The sequence below is a fragment of the Erpetoichthys calabaricus genome, chromosome 17 (assembly GCF_900747795.2).
Source record: "Erpetoichthys calabaricus chromosome 17, fErpCal1.3, whole genome shotgun sequence".
In the NCBI taxonomy this organism is placed as follows: Eukaryota; Metazoa; Chordata; class Cladistia; order Polypteriformes; family Polypteridae; genus Erpetoichthys; species Erpetoichthys calabaricus.
The window spans coordinates 1,036,379-1,049,872 of NC_041410.2; the positions used below are offsets into that span (position 1 = coordinate 1,036,379).

At 42.7% G+C, this 13,494-nt stretch overlaps 1 protein-coding gene across 1 annotated transcript in view; it reads left to right on the forward strand.

The window, feature by feature from the left end:
• The first annotated feature begins 824 nt into the window (after positions 1 to 824).
• Positions 825 to 13,494, forward strand: part of LOC114668086 (sialic acid-binding Ig-like lectin 5) — a 64,108-nt gene continuing 51,438 nt past the window's right edge. The window contains exons 1-3 of the mRNA XM_051920770.1: positions 825 to 1,021; positions 5,737 to 6,084; positions 12,285 to 12,572. Of these exons, the coding sequence (XP_051776730.1) occupies positions 976 to 1,021; positions 5,737 to 6,084; positions 12,285 to 12,572 (682 nt within the window). The 5' untranslated portion in view covers positions 825 to 975. The remainder of the gene's footprint in view (positions 1,022 to 5,736; positions 6,085 to 12,284; positions 12,573 to 13,494) is intronic.

Consider the following 13,494-nt stretch of genomic DNA (forward strand, 5'->3'; position numbering starts at 1 on the left):
GAGAAGGGATGGGTGCAAGGAAGTATGTACAGGCAATAATATACAATAAGACAATAAAATGATGATGTCTCAATAAATAAGAGTGGCAGAAGATACATAAGAATAGTAAAACAGCAATGTAGATGGCAGTCCAGATATAACTCATAATAGAATTACCCGTAAACCAGCAGGTGGGTACAACACAGGGCAGACAGGATCAGGTTACCGGGAGTTCATGGACCTTATGGCCTGGGGGTGAAGCTGTCAGTGAAGCAGATGATGCGGGTGCTGAGGCTCCTGGTAACATTTACAAGAAGGCAGAATTGAAAACAGGGCCTGAGCAGGATGGTGGATTCAGCTCTACTCAGACATCTGGTTGAGTGAATAGTATGAAGCTGTGGAAGGTCAGCCCCAGTGATTTTAGAAGCTGTACAGCAACCTCAGCATTAAGAACATAAACCATCTTAACAACGTTCTAAAAATCAGCAGTAAAATGTTTGGTTTGCAGCAGCCCTCAGTTATCACAAACCGATGAGAAAGGAGGCCGATGCCAGTCTCCTCAATTCCAGCTGTTGCCATCAGGGTGCAGATTTCGGTTTCTGAGGGTAATGAGCCCCAGATTTCAGAGCTCTTTTATTCCCAGAGCATTAAGACTTTTGAATTCTGTTACCTGTAAGGATGCTGCTGAATTCTTCGTCATTATTTTGTGTACAGTTTAAGGTAATTACTCTTCTTTGTGCTATTTCTGAGCGTGTTTACCAGTGACAAGTTTATTATCAGTTGTCATGTCTGCTTGTATTCCTTGTATCTGTGTTACAATGTCTTATGTTTTTCTGTCTTCAGGGACCATAAAGTCCACCTACCTACCTAAATTAAGTAAGTACAACAACCCACAAGAGTCCTCACGTTGCACGGCTCAATGTAAGATTCTGCGTTAGTGGATTTACTGCGCCTGCTGTTGTTTCTTACTTGGTCAGCCCGTCTGCTATGTGAAGGATGTTGATGCTGGGATGTCTACTGCTGATTCTGAGCTCTTTCAGTGGTGAGTATCACTTTCATTATTAATGAAGTGTCCATCCAAAAGACTTTTATTTTATTCCTCCTCTTTAACGCCTCCATCCATCCTGTATGATAAGAACTCCTACATCATTTTTGACATTTTCTCTGATGATTTTTTCAAAGTTCAAATCACCATTTTGAAACATCTTTGTAATAATAAATAGTTTAGCATGGGGGTGACCAAACTCCTTTAGATCAGTGGCGGGCTGTAGTTCATCATTCTGCTAAAATGATGATCAGAGACTAAACTTCACCTGTAAAATTTAAATTAACAGAAGCAAATGTGTGATGAGCACACACAACATCAAGTGATGAATTCAAAATTCGATTGATAATCAGACCTGCTCAGCCTTCCAGACTTTTAAGACCCTCTTTTAAGTGAAGGGACACACACACAAGGATGTGACAGTCCACTCGAAACCCTCCTGGCTCAGTCTAATGCCTTTATTTCATTATTAAAGTAGTACTAGAGTGTCGTACCGTGTTATCCAGTTATGGATGTGTAATCAGAATATTTATTATGTCACTTTTATATAAATCCACTCACATGTACAGCTAACACAAAGCCAGATTTAGCACACAGGAGTTCACCATATTAGAACTGATAGGCAAGCATTTTAAGACAAGACACGTTAAGGACAACTGCGAAATGGGCAACGTGTACTGTTTCTGTGTGTCAAACTCAGCATGAAACTGTATCCTCTCTTTGCCTTTCTTGGAATTGTATTATTCACCTAAGTGGGGGCCTGCACATGGAGAAAGAGTATAAAGCCTTGGCACATTGCCCGGCACACCTTTGAAGCCGACAGACAGATGGGAGATAACGTCATCCGATCCGGTAAATCCTTCCAGCATAGTGTTGAAAATGGCAGACTGTATACATCGAGCTCCCACTTCGGTAATGGTCTTGTCATGACTTCCTCGTCTGTTATGCAGCATAAGCCATCATTAAAGAAAGCGAAGTTATTTCTCCTATGTGATTTCTTACCGCTGTATCACTAAGGGAGGGGTATCGCCTTTTTATATTAGATCTATATAGTTTGGGTTATGTAACATGCCGCAATTACAAAAGAACTTATTCCAACAAGGGAGCTGGCGCCCCCTGCTGGATAGAGGATTTAGTGTGAATTCAAGCAAAATGACCCCTTTTATTGGCTAACTAGAAAGATTACAATATGAAACCTTTCAAGTCAACTCAGGCCCCTTGTTCAGGCGAGATGTGAGTTGCCTCAAAAGGTTGCAGGTTGTAATCTTTCTAGTTAGCCAATAAAAGGGGTCATTTTGCTTGACTTCTCACTACTTTCATTATTAAACTTATTTTTCTTCTGATTTTTAAATGTTAGTATTGTCCGTATGGTCGTCATGTCACACTGGTGTGGTCAACATTGTTCCTGAGCTTGGCTAACGTGAAGTGATCCATGTCATCCATGTCTGACATCACAACTTCATACACAATATGGTGGCACATTAGGCTCTCTCCTGGTTTTAATGCAGAAAATTAATTTTGCAAAGCTTCAATGTTCTTAATTTAATGAGAGTAAAACATTCCAGTTAATTTGCCTACGACGATCAGCTTTATTTTCTCCTCAGTTTCTGACCACATCTTAGCCTTTTTCACATAAAACTGTTCACCACCTTAGCATTTTCTTTTCCTTTTTTCCTGTGATGTTGTCTGTGGATGCTGCAGGATTATAAGAAAGGAGTAGGCAGGAGAAGGCATCTGAAATGAGAAAATGCCGTTTGTGCTGAGGCCAGTGGAGAAGTGTCATGATGAGGGTTAATTTGGTGTAAAAGATAAGACAGACAATGAAGAATAGTTGGGGCACCACCTTGATGACCGCGTATAACTAACTGAATGAACAAAAATAAAGAAAACACACAAGAAATACAGACTAGTCTGAAGTTCCATGTCTGAACTGAAACAAGATGGCTGATTTCAGTGTTTGAGTTCAAGTGGCAGGAAGGGGCGGATCCAGGGGGGGGATAGACATGGAAGTGATGTCATCAAAGGAGTAGCTGTCAATCTTCCATTCTGCAGAGGGAGGAGTCAAGCCAGAATTAGCACACAGCACCACCTCCTGGTCTGGAGGGTAATGAGCATCACCAAAGCCCTTAAGCTGGTAATTTGAGTTTGATTAGAACTTGCCTTGGTATACCTGAGCTTAAAAGCAGGTGGCATGGTGTGTTATACGTGTCACTGGACATCAGACCAAGAGGTTGCCAATTAAATGGATGTGTCTGGTAACCCACTTCATCTGTCATTATTAAATTCAAATATTTTCAAGATCAAATTCAGGGTTGAGCAGGTCAGCAATTCGACACAGAATAGCCTTAGACTCTGCGCCAGCTCATCACAGGGCACGCCAAACTTAGAGATGTTAATTAACACAACAAACAAGCCCATGACAATACAAACTGTGAAAAAAAAAACACTGATGTGTGAAAAACAGGCAGAAACAAAGTGAGAATTAGAAACTAGGATTCTGGAGATGGCCTAACCAGGGTGCCACCATGCCACGACTGCCTGTTTTCAAGCACTTTTAATGAGTGCCACCTTGAAAATGGTGCCTGTCAGAAATATCCTGCAGTGTAGTGATGGCCCTGCTCCTCTGCTTCCACACTGGACACTGATGACAGAAAGAACTCAACTCTTCAACGCCACAGTGCCCACTGCTTTGAAGGAAGACCCCTTGAGGTTTAGGATTGTGGTCCAGGGTGGTAGGCTGAAGGCGTCTTGTTAGTTGCATATCTTGGTGTTTTTAGCCCTTTTTTCCAATTGTGCTGTTCATAAGTGTCATGTGTTCTTCTTTATGCTCCCCAACATTTCCACTGCTTAATGAAGAGACTTCCACTCATCTCGTCCTTGCTAACAACAGAAAACAGCACAATGTGGTAACAATTAGTGATTTATACTTTTCTCAGGCATTCACTCAGTTCATTCAGCTTAAAACTTTTACATCCCAACCGACGGCTGTTACTTCAGGTGGGCTCTGTCCTGTGCCGTCTTCTTTTTATTATTCCCCTTCTTCCCCTTGGTAATATCTTTTGTAAATATGACATTCATTTCCACTGTTATGCTGATGACACCCAGCTCTTCCTTGCTAGTAAACCCACCTCTTCTTTTCCACCATCTTCACATATTGACTCCATTGCTGAAATTAAATCCTGGTTTTCTTCTAATTTTCTTAAATTTAACAAGGACAAAACTGAGGTTCTCCTCATTGGTACAAATTCAACATTGTCCAAAGCTGATAATCTTTCACTTGTTATTGATAATTCCTTTGTTTCCCCTTCACCTCGGGTCAAGAGTCTGGGTGTCATCCTGGACAGTACTCGATCTTTCCAATCTGACATTAATAACCTCACCCGGTCTGCTTAATTCCACCTACGTAATATTAAATCACATCCGCCCTTCCTCACCCACCATACCACCGTCATTCTTATTCACAGTCTTGTTACTTCTCGACTGGATGCCTCTTTGGTCTCTCTAATAAATCTACTCCATAAGCTTCAGCTGGTCCAGAATTCTTCTGCCCTCATCATCACTCGGACCCCCGTCTATTCACCATATTACTCCGGTAATGCAGCAGCTTCATTGGCTCCCAATTAAATTTCAAAGTGATTTTAAAATTCTGCTGTTAACATTTAAAGCCATTCATAACCTCGCCCCTCCATATCTGTCCAACCTTCTTCATGTTGCCATTCCCTCCTGTAATCTTAGATTCTCTTTCTCCATTCACCTGACCGTCCCTCTCGCCTGTCCAACCACCATGGAGAGCAGAGCTTTCAGCTACTTCTGGAACTCACTACCTACTGAGCTTAGAGATACTGAATCATTCTCAGCGTTCAAATGGAAACTTAAACCCATCACTTCAAAATGGATTTTCCTCTGTGATTACAGTGGCTTTGTTTGGTTTTAACTTTTTATATTTTCTGCATTTTTTGGTACTTTTAGTTCTGTTTATAATGTGCGTTTTATTTATTGTTTGTTCAGTGTCCTTGAGATGCTTAGAAAGGAGCCTTTGTATAAATCAAATGTATTATTATTATTATTGTTTCATGATGGTGCAAAGATCAAGCAATAACAACAACCATAAAGTGAGTGAATCGTCTCCTAATGCTAAGCATGGCAGCCTCACCGAGGTTCTCACCACATGCGGACTCTCCGACTTCCTTCTCTCGTGGTACTCTGTGAGTCAAAGCAGCTTGTCGTGTTTCTTTCACAGAACCTGCTTATTTGTAGGCCTCATCTAATCATAATAAAATATACAATTGTTTCCTGTCTTTAGCAAGCTAAGCAACTACTTGTAGACCTGAAATGGTGGAAGGCCCCCTGATCCACAAAGAAAAGAGGGCTAAACGAGGACAGGGGCTCCTAAAATTGCTACACAGTTTAGCGACGGTCTTAGGGGTTTGGACTGAGTGCAGTCCACTAATGGCTGTCCACATAACTCTTCATGATGGTGCCAACTCCACACCACTGCGCTGTAACAAGTGCAGATGCCTGGCTAGGATGAGCTCGCCATTTCTGTTGTTATGACATTTAGGTACTAACTTGTCCTGTCACCCGTGTTCCCCCCACACTGATGTTCACTCTGTTATGTGGACCTCTTTTGTAAGTCATTTTGGATAAAAGTATTTGCTGTGTTAATAAATATAAATGTATAATGTAATAACCACAGTGCTTCTCCTTTCTAGGGTCACTTTGTCTATTTTCTGCCAACCTGCCCTCAGAGGTGAAAGCTCTAAATGGCTCCTGCCTGTTGATTCCTTGTACCTTCAATTCCACTGTGTTGATCTCACAGCCCGTTGTTGTCTGGAGAATAAATGAATCATCTGGTGTGGAAGTCTTTAATGGGAGCCAACCATTAGCTAACTGGAGAAACCTTAGCATCAGTGTTATTGGAGTCCTGACACAGAGGAACTGCACGATGTTCATGGCAAATATCACATTTCAGCACCAAGGATTGTTTTATTTGAGCATTGAAGACAATGGAAATCACCAGAGATACAACGCCACTAATCCAGTTAGAATTTCTGTAACAGGTAAGAGGAAAACACTTCTGCAATAATGAGGGGTGTACAAGAGACACAGTAAATATTTTAGGTCTATTAAGACAGAGTGCATGAAGAACATAAGAACAGGCTGGACAAGAACTGGCCATTAAGCCAAACAGCTTGACAGGTTTCTAAAATGAGAAGTTAAATTATGAAGGAACCCAAGGTGTTCACCGCCCTACTTTAGTAAACTTCTCCTTGGTGTGCCATTTGTATGAAGCAGCACTTCCTACCATTAGTGTGAAACTTCCACCTGTGACCCCAGGGCCTTCATTATTTAAAAAGGACAAACCTGAATTAGCCAATCAAACTGCTAGAACATTGTCATGAGGACCCAAAGTCAACGTTGGCCACAGGGGAAAAATAAGAGCCTATTGTGTAAGTTTTGGCATTTTTTAGTTCATTATTTGTTGTTACGTTTAAGGCTGGGTTCCCTCCCTGACTTATGTTCAGATTCCTTCATTCATTTTTAACTCTTTATTTATTTATTTATTTATTTATTTATTTACTATTGTTTATTTTGATGTTGTTTTTATTTTTATTCTTTATTTAACTGTGTATTGTTGTCAGTTTTGTTAATTATTTAGATTCTAGGTGTGAGAATTTGTTCTACCAAGTGCCTTGTATTTTGTGTGTGGCACCCCAAGGGGTGAGTCCATCTGTCTACCTCCCTCTAGGGACCCCCCACTGCCCCCTGGTCCTATACACTACACTGTAGGTGGGGTGCACTGTATGCGCTGGCCGTTGGTGAGTTCTCTTGGTTTTGTGTTATGATTGGATTTCTGACCGCGCTTTTTAGATTGTGCATATTGGGCCTTTGCTTGATCCTGAATTGCCTTTTTAGGTAACTCTTTTGTGTGCCTTTCTGCTCTTTTAGTTTTCTTTTGTTACACAGAGAAACTTAGAGGTGAAAATTTTATTCGTAAAGATTCTTCATTTGACCTTTTTGTCTCCTAGCTAAGGGTTTACAGGCATCCCATCACCAGTTGCTCATTTATTTTTTGGTTTAGAACTTTGATTTACAAGCAGAGCCCCTCTCACTGATTCTCTTGCTGTCTTTTGTGTGCCCCCCCCCCCCCCCCTCCGGCCTACTTTCCTGCCCATTTTGAATGAGTGATTCATTATAATTTCTCTCATTACTTTCCATTTTATTCTATTTTTCTCTCACTTTCTCTTGGTAGCGTAGTGAACACTAAAAGGGTTAACAATGAAGACTTTAGACTCAGGGCTCCTGCCTGCTTTTTTGACTTCAATTCAGTTTTCTGCTTGAACTTTCACATTCGGATTCTCTTTGCTCTCTTCTACTTTGATTCATGCCTATTGTCAGATCTCTGCCGTTCCCTTCTCAGTACTTCATCTCTTGGTTTTTCCTAATCTATTTTATTCGGGGCACTCTCCGTTTCCTAATGTACTCTTAACACTGGCTTCTTCATGTGGAGCCCTAGCTCATCATCGGCCACACATCCATACTTAGTCATGACTGGTCAGTTTAAAGACTACGATGCACCAACCCTGAACATCTTTGAAATGTCGAAATCACACTGGAGTCCCCAACTCAGGGAGAATCAAAGCATTGCAAACATTTTGATGAGAACAGGCCATTCAGCACAACAAAGCTGGTCAGTCCTACCACGTAATCGCTCCAAAATAACATGAAGTGGAGTTTGATGGTCCCTAAAGTCCTCCTGCCTGCCACACTACTTGGTCTCTTATGTCTGTGGCTTTCTGTGTGAAGAAAAACTTCCTAATGTTTACGTAACATTTACCTTTAACAAGAGTCCCCGTGTTCTTGCTGAGCTCACATTAAAGTCACCATCTTGATCCGCTGCACTAATTCCCTTTATAATTTTAAACACTTCAATCAGGTCTCCTCCTCATCTAATTAAACTGTAAAGGCTCAGCTCTTTTAATCTTTCCTTTTAACTCAACCTTTGCATTCAGCCGAGTTGCTCTTCTCTGGACTTTTTCCAGCCCTGCTATTCACGCACCACACAGCCAAGTGATCGACACAGGAACTGAAAACAGGCCTTTGGGTTTAAACCCACTTTCCTGGTGTCACGTCTCTTCTTTGGTTTGATGCATTCATTCCTCCACTTTGACAATCTGAATCAGCCTGGTTGCTCTTCTCTAGACTTTGGCTCTCATGTGAAGTTAAGGCCAAAACTGCCTATGCTATAAATTTGCCTCTGCCAATGTTCAGATGGTGTAAAGAAGCGATTAAAAATGGCTGATGGGATGTTGGTTATGTGTGGGCTACAACTCCAGGAGGTTAACACAATTGTGACGCCCCATCTCATCAATGAAGTTACATTTCAAAAAGACATCAGTAGAAAACCTAAAACGAGTCCAAAACAACTACAGAGTGTGATTGATTTATAAGGCCAGCAATGATGAAACCCAAAGCATCTTCCAAATGCAGTGCTGCTAAACTCCAAGTGTGACCTACCAGGACACAGCAGGAGGTCACAAACAAGACTTAGGGTGGACTTTGGATTTCACGTGTACACAGATGCTCATGTCCAGTTCTGTTTTAGGATTACTTGTGTATTTTTGACTACTATTTCTCCGCTACACTCAAATTTCATCTTTAGCACATCACCAGTTCTATTGACTTTCTGTATGCAGCGGGCCAGTGCACGCCAGTCTGACTAGGACACTTACTGGTGTGCATCCCACTGCTGCACTGACCTGGCATCCACACAACAACATTTATTTCTACAGCACGTTTTCATACAAATGATGTAGCACAAAGGGCTTTACAAGATGAAGAAAGAAATAAAAATAAGATAAGGCAATACTAAATAACAAAGAATAAAGTAGGATCCAATGACCTGGAGGACAGAAACAACAAACAAAAAAAGAAAACTCCAGATGGGCTGGAGAAAAAAAATCAAACAAAATCTGCAGGGGTCTCAATGCCACGAGGCTGCCGAGCCCCCACTGGACATTTTACAATAGCAACAGCAACATGGATTTCATCGCACATTTTCATACAAATGCTGGAGCTCAAAGTGCTTTACATGATGAAGAAAGAGAAAAAAGACAAAATAAATAAGAATTAAAATTAGGGAACACTAATTAACATAGAATAAAAGTAAGGTGGGCGGCACGGTGGAGCAGTGGGTAGCACTGCTGCCTCGCAGTTGGGAGACCTGGGAACCTGGGTTCGCTTCCCGGGTCCTGCCTGCGTGGAGTTTGCATGTTCTCCCCGTGTCTGCGTGGTGTGATAAGCTGCCCGGACACAGACAGACGGACACCATATTCAAGTCCACCACACGTTTATTGTATATTATACACAGTACAATAAAGTGCACAAACCCAGTGCCAAAGCACCAATCTCCCCAAAGTCCAGGCTCTCACTCAGTCTCTGCCTGCTCGTCAGGCCGCCTCCTCTCCTGCCTCCAAAACCTTGTCCACTCCTCACCCGACTCCAGTCCTTCTCTGCAGGGAGGCGGCCCCTTTTATAAGTGCCCGGATGGGCTCCAGGTGATCCCCGACACTCCCTAGACACTCCCTTGTGTGGCGGAAGTGCCGGCTGTATTCCCGGAAGCCCTCCAGGTGTTCCCAAACTTCTTCCCCCCAGTACTTCCTGGTGTGGCAGAAGTGTTGGGGTTCCGGGTCCTTCAGGCATGGGGGCGCCCCCTGGCGGAGACCACGGGCCCCTACAGGGTTGGGCTTCCAAGCCCTGCACCCGTGGCCCTCAAAGGAACCAGGGCGGCCGCCCCCTCGTGGTCCGGAGGAGGAATGAGCCCTCCTCCTGTCCTCCTGGGCGTCCCGGCTGGGCACCACCCCCAGCCTCGTGCCACAGTGGGTTTCCTCCCACAGTCCAAAGACATGCAGGTTAGGTGGATTGGCGAGTCTAAATTGGCCCTAGTGTGTGCTTGGTGTGTGGGTGTGTTTGTGTGTGTCCTGCGGTGGGTTGGCACCCTGCCCGGGATTGGTTCCCTGCCTTGTGCCCTGTGTTGGCTGGGATTGGCTCCAGCAGACCCCCGTGACACTGTGTTCGGATTCAGCGGGTTGGAAAATGGATGGATGGATGGATAAAGGTAAGGTCCGAAAAAACAAAAAATAACTCCAGATGGCTGGAGAAAAAAAAAATATCTGCAGGGGTTCCAGGCCACGAGACCACCCAGCCCCCTCTAGGCATTCTACCTCACATATATTTGATCTCAGTCAGTCCTCATGGCTTTCAGGTTTCACGTCAAATGATTTGTTGATGATGTGCACATCTGGCCTTCAACATAGGGACTGCATGGTGCCCTGATCAGGTGGTGGGGGGTGCAGATCGCCACCACAGAAAACCAGAAAAAGAACAGCAGAGAACGTAGGGGTGAGTACGGATTGTGGAGCCGTGATAAAAATGATAATTCAATACATACGCAGAATTGCAGGGTTACACTAAAATGAAGCTCTGAGAAAGCCATGTTACAATAATGAGTTTTTAGCCGTTTTTTAAAGTGCTCCACCGTATCACCCTGGCAAATTTCTATCGGTAAACTCATATTCCATATCTGAGGCGCATAACAGCAGAAGGCCGCCTCACCACTTCTTTTAAGTTTTGCTCTTGGAATGCTAAGCAGACCCTCATCTGAAGATCTAAGGTTACGATTTGGAGTGTAAGGTGAGAGGCCTTCTGAGATACAGGATGGAGCAGATTATTGAAGGCTTTGTAAACCATCAACAGGATTTTCAAGTCACTTCTAAATGGCACAGGTAACCAGTGTAACGACGCTAAGACTGGGGTGATTTGCTTGGATTTTCTTTTCCTAGTTAAGATTCTGGCAGCTTCATTCTGCACTCATTGCAATCGATTGATGTCTTTTTTGGGTGGTCCTGAGAGGAGTACATTACAGTAATCTAGTTGATTAAACACAAAGTAAATACTGTGATAAGTCGGGATGGTATTGCACACCCTGACTTAGAACACCACTACACAATTTCAATAGTAACACCTTTATTAGCCCCTTACAGACCATGTCCTTCCTTTAAAACCTCAATCTTTACCTCCTCCTCCTCCTCCTCCTCCTCCTCCTCCTCAGCCTTATGCCAGGTGAGCTCCCACCAACACTACTCTCCAGAATCTGAACTTGACACACCATGGAGACAAGCCAAGGACCAACCTTGTTGCACTCCCAGCACACCATGAGCTTAGACAAGTAGCAGACAGAGTCTCCGACAGTAAGACCACATTGGTGGAGCTCCTCCTGGACATCCCCATCAAGGTTGTTTGCCCAAAATACACTTATCAGGCAACCAAGTAGGAGTCCTGCTCATGGCAGCTGGAGAAAGGCGCTGGCACCCTTTGGCCCAGAGGCACACATGATCATCACCCCCAGTCTTTCTTCTCCTTCTATTTTTTCAGCTTCCTCCCCAGGAAAGGCAGCACTGAACAACCCAGATGGGCTGCCATCCTCCCCAACATTATAATACACATCATTTTTTTTTTAATCTTTTAAAGTTATTCCTTATTTAGAACTTCTTTCTTGGAGCTTTCTAACAGTTTGGGAGTTTATTGTGAAGGTTTAAAAATCATTTCATGCAGTTCTTTGTTTACACATCATGTGACCACACTTGTCACGTTTGTGATGTCACTGGACTTCCAGTATACAGTAAATGTGACAGCCATTTCATTTGGAATTATCCCCTGGTTGGATAAATGGAAGACCTTGATGGGTAGTCAGCTGTGACCAAGTAGGCCAAGTGTTGAGTTTCATTTTAGTGCTGACGTGTTTTTGCCTTTGACTTCAAGTTTTGGTTGCCTGTGCACTTTGTTGGCTCAGATACATTCTTCATTTTCATGTTTTGACCTTTTTCTGACCTCCATTATGATTTTAGTCTTACTTTGTTAATTTCCTGGTCATGCTGTTTATTCACAATAATCCCTGAAGACACCATCTTTTAACACCCATATCCTCCATTTTAATATTTTACATAAAAAAGACAATACTTTACAGCATTCTTTGTTTAAATAATAAATACGTACAATCAAATCAATCAACCAATCAAATTCCTTCCTTCCAGCATATCTAAGATAACACTTTACCATAAGGACCTATGTGATGGTCCCAGGAACCAATGCTTTAATTATTGTCACTGATATTGCCACTCCATCAAAGCCTGCTTATTTTTAGGTCTGATAAAAGAAAATGTGCAATTATTAAAACATTTTGCTTTTGTAGATTTCCCAGACAGACCGACGCTGACCCAATGGAATACAATAAGGGAGAACTCAACGGGCATTCTGACCTGCAAGGCTCCATTGATGTGTAGCTATCAGCCTCCAACTCTGATGTGGAGCAACACACTGAACGGGACGTTACATCAATACGTGGAACCTGGAACGAAATCAGTCATTTCAAACCTGTCTTTCACGGCTCTGTATGTGTACGACGAGATGAACGTCACCTGCACGCTGCAGTACTTGGTGGGAGCTGATAACCGAAGCGCTGGGCAGAGCCTGACACTTAGCGTCCACTGTAAGAGCTTTGTGTTTTACGATTAACCAAATGTCATTATTAATAGATGTAATTCTGATCAGCCGGCATAGCACTACCTTAACTAAAAGATGTGAATGAGAGACTTTAGAGCGGACACTTAAAGATAACTTGATGTGACCTTTTGGACAAACGTTCATGTGGATATCAGCCCAGCAAGAGCTCCTGGAGTGACCATGGAGTCTCATAGAGGGGCTTAATTTATATCAGTAGTCAGTTTTCCTTCCTCAAAAACTTTTGGTGACTACGCTAGACAGCTTAAGGCTGAATGCAAATATAGTTTTTAGATTATCTATATCACGCGGGAACTCGGAGAAATATGAAATGAACTTTGCTTGAATTTAGTTTGTTTAATCACTTAATGGTGCCGACACACTGCATTTGTTCTACTGACATAAAACGATTTGCTGCTGTTTTTCATTTGTATTTGTACTCTCGTTTCAGTGTCCTACAATAGTTGCTCAGTATTGATGGACCCACTTGCCCTGATCCCGCTTTTCCATCATTGTAATGTCCTGCTGAAATCTGACTGCACTAAGATTAGCAGAGAGGAAGTCCAAGTGTGAATGCGGAAGTGCGACGTGCTGCACTTCGTGGCTTTATAAGTTTGAAGCATGTTGTTAGACAGCTTTGGTGCTCTCTAGTTGCCATGAAAATTCCCTACAACATCCTTGAATGCCCTTCATTAAATTTCATCTCGCCCCACTAGCAGATCTTCAAACCGCTTGTCACTGATGACGTGTCTGATTTGTGGACGTCCTTATTATTGGCATGAGTTCTTCATGGAAAAAGCTGTCTCAGATATTGAAATCTTTCACCTTCCTTGGTAATCACTTTCACTAAATTGTTCCTCAGTTTTTAAGTTTCATACGAGGAGGAGGCGAAAATCTCCGAGCCAATAAGT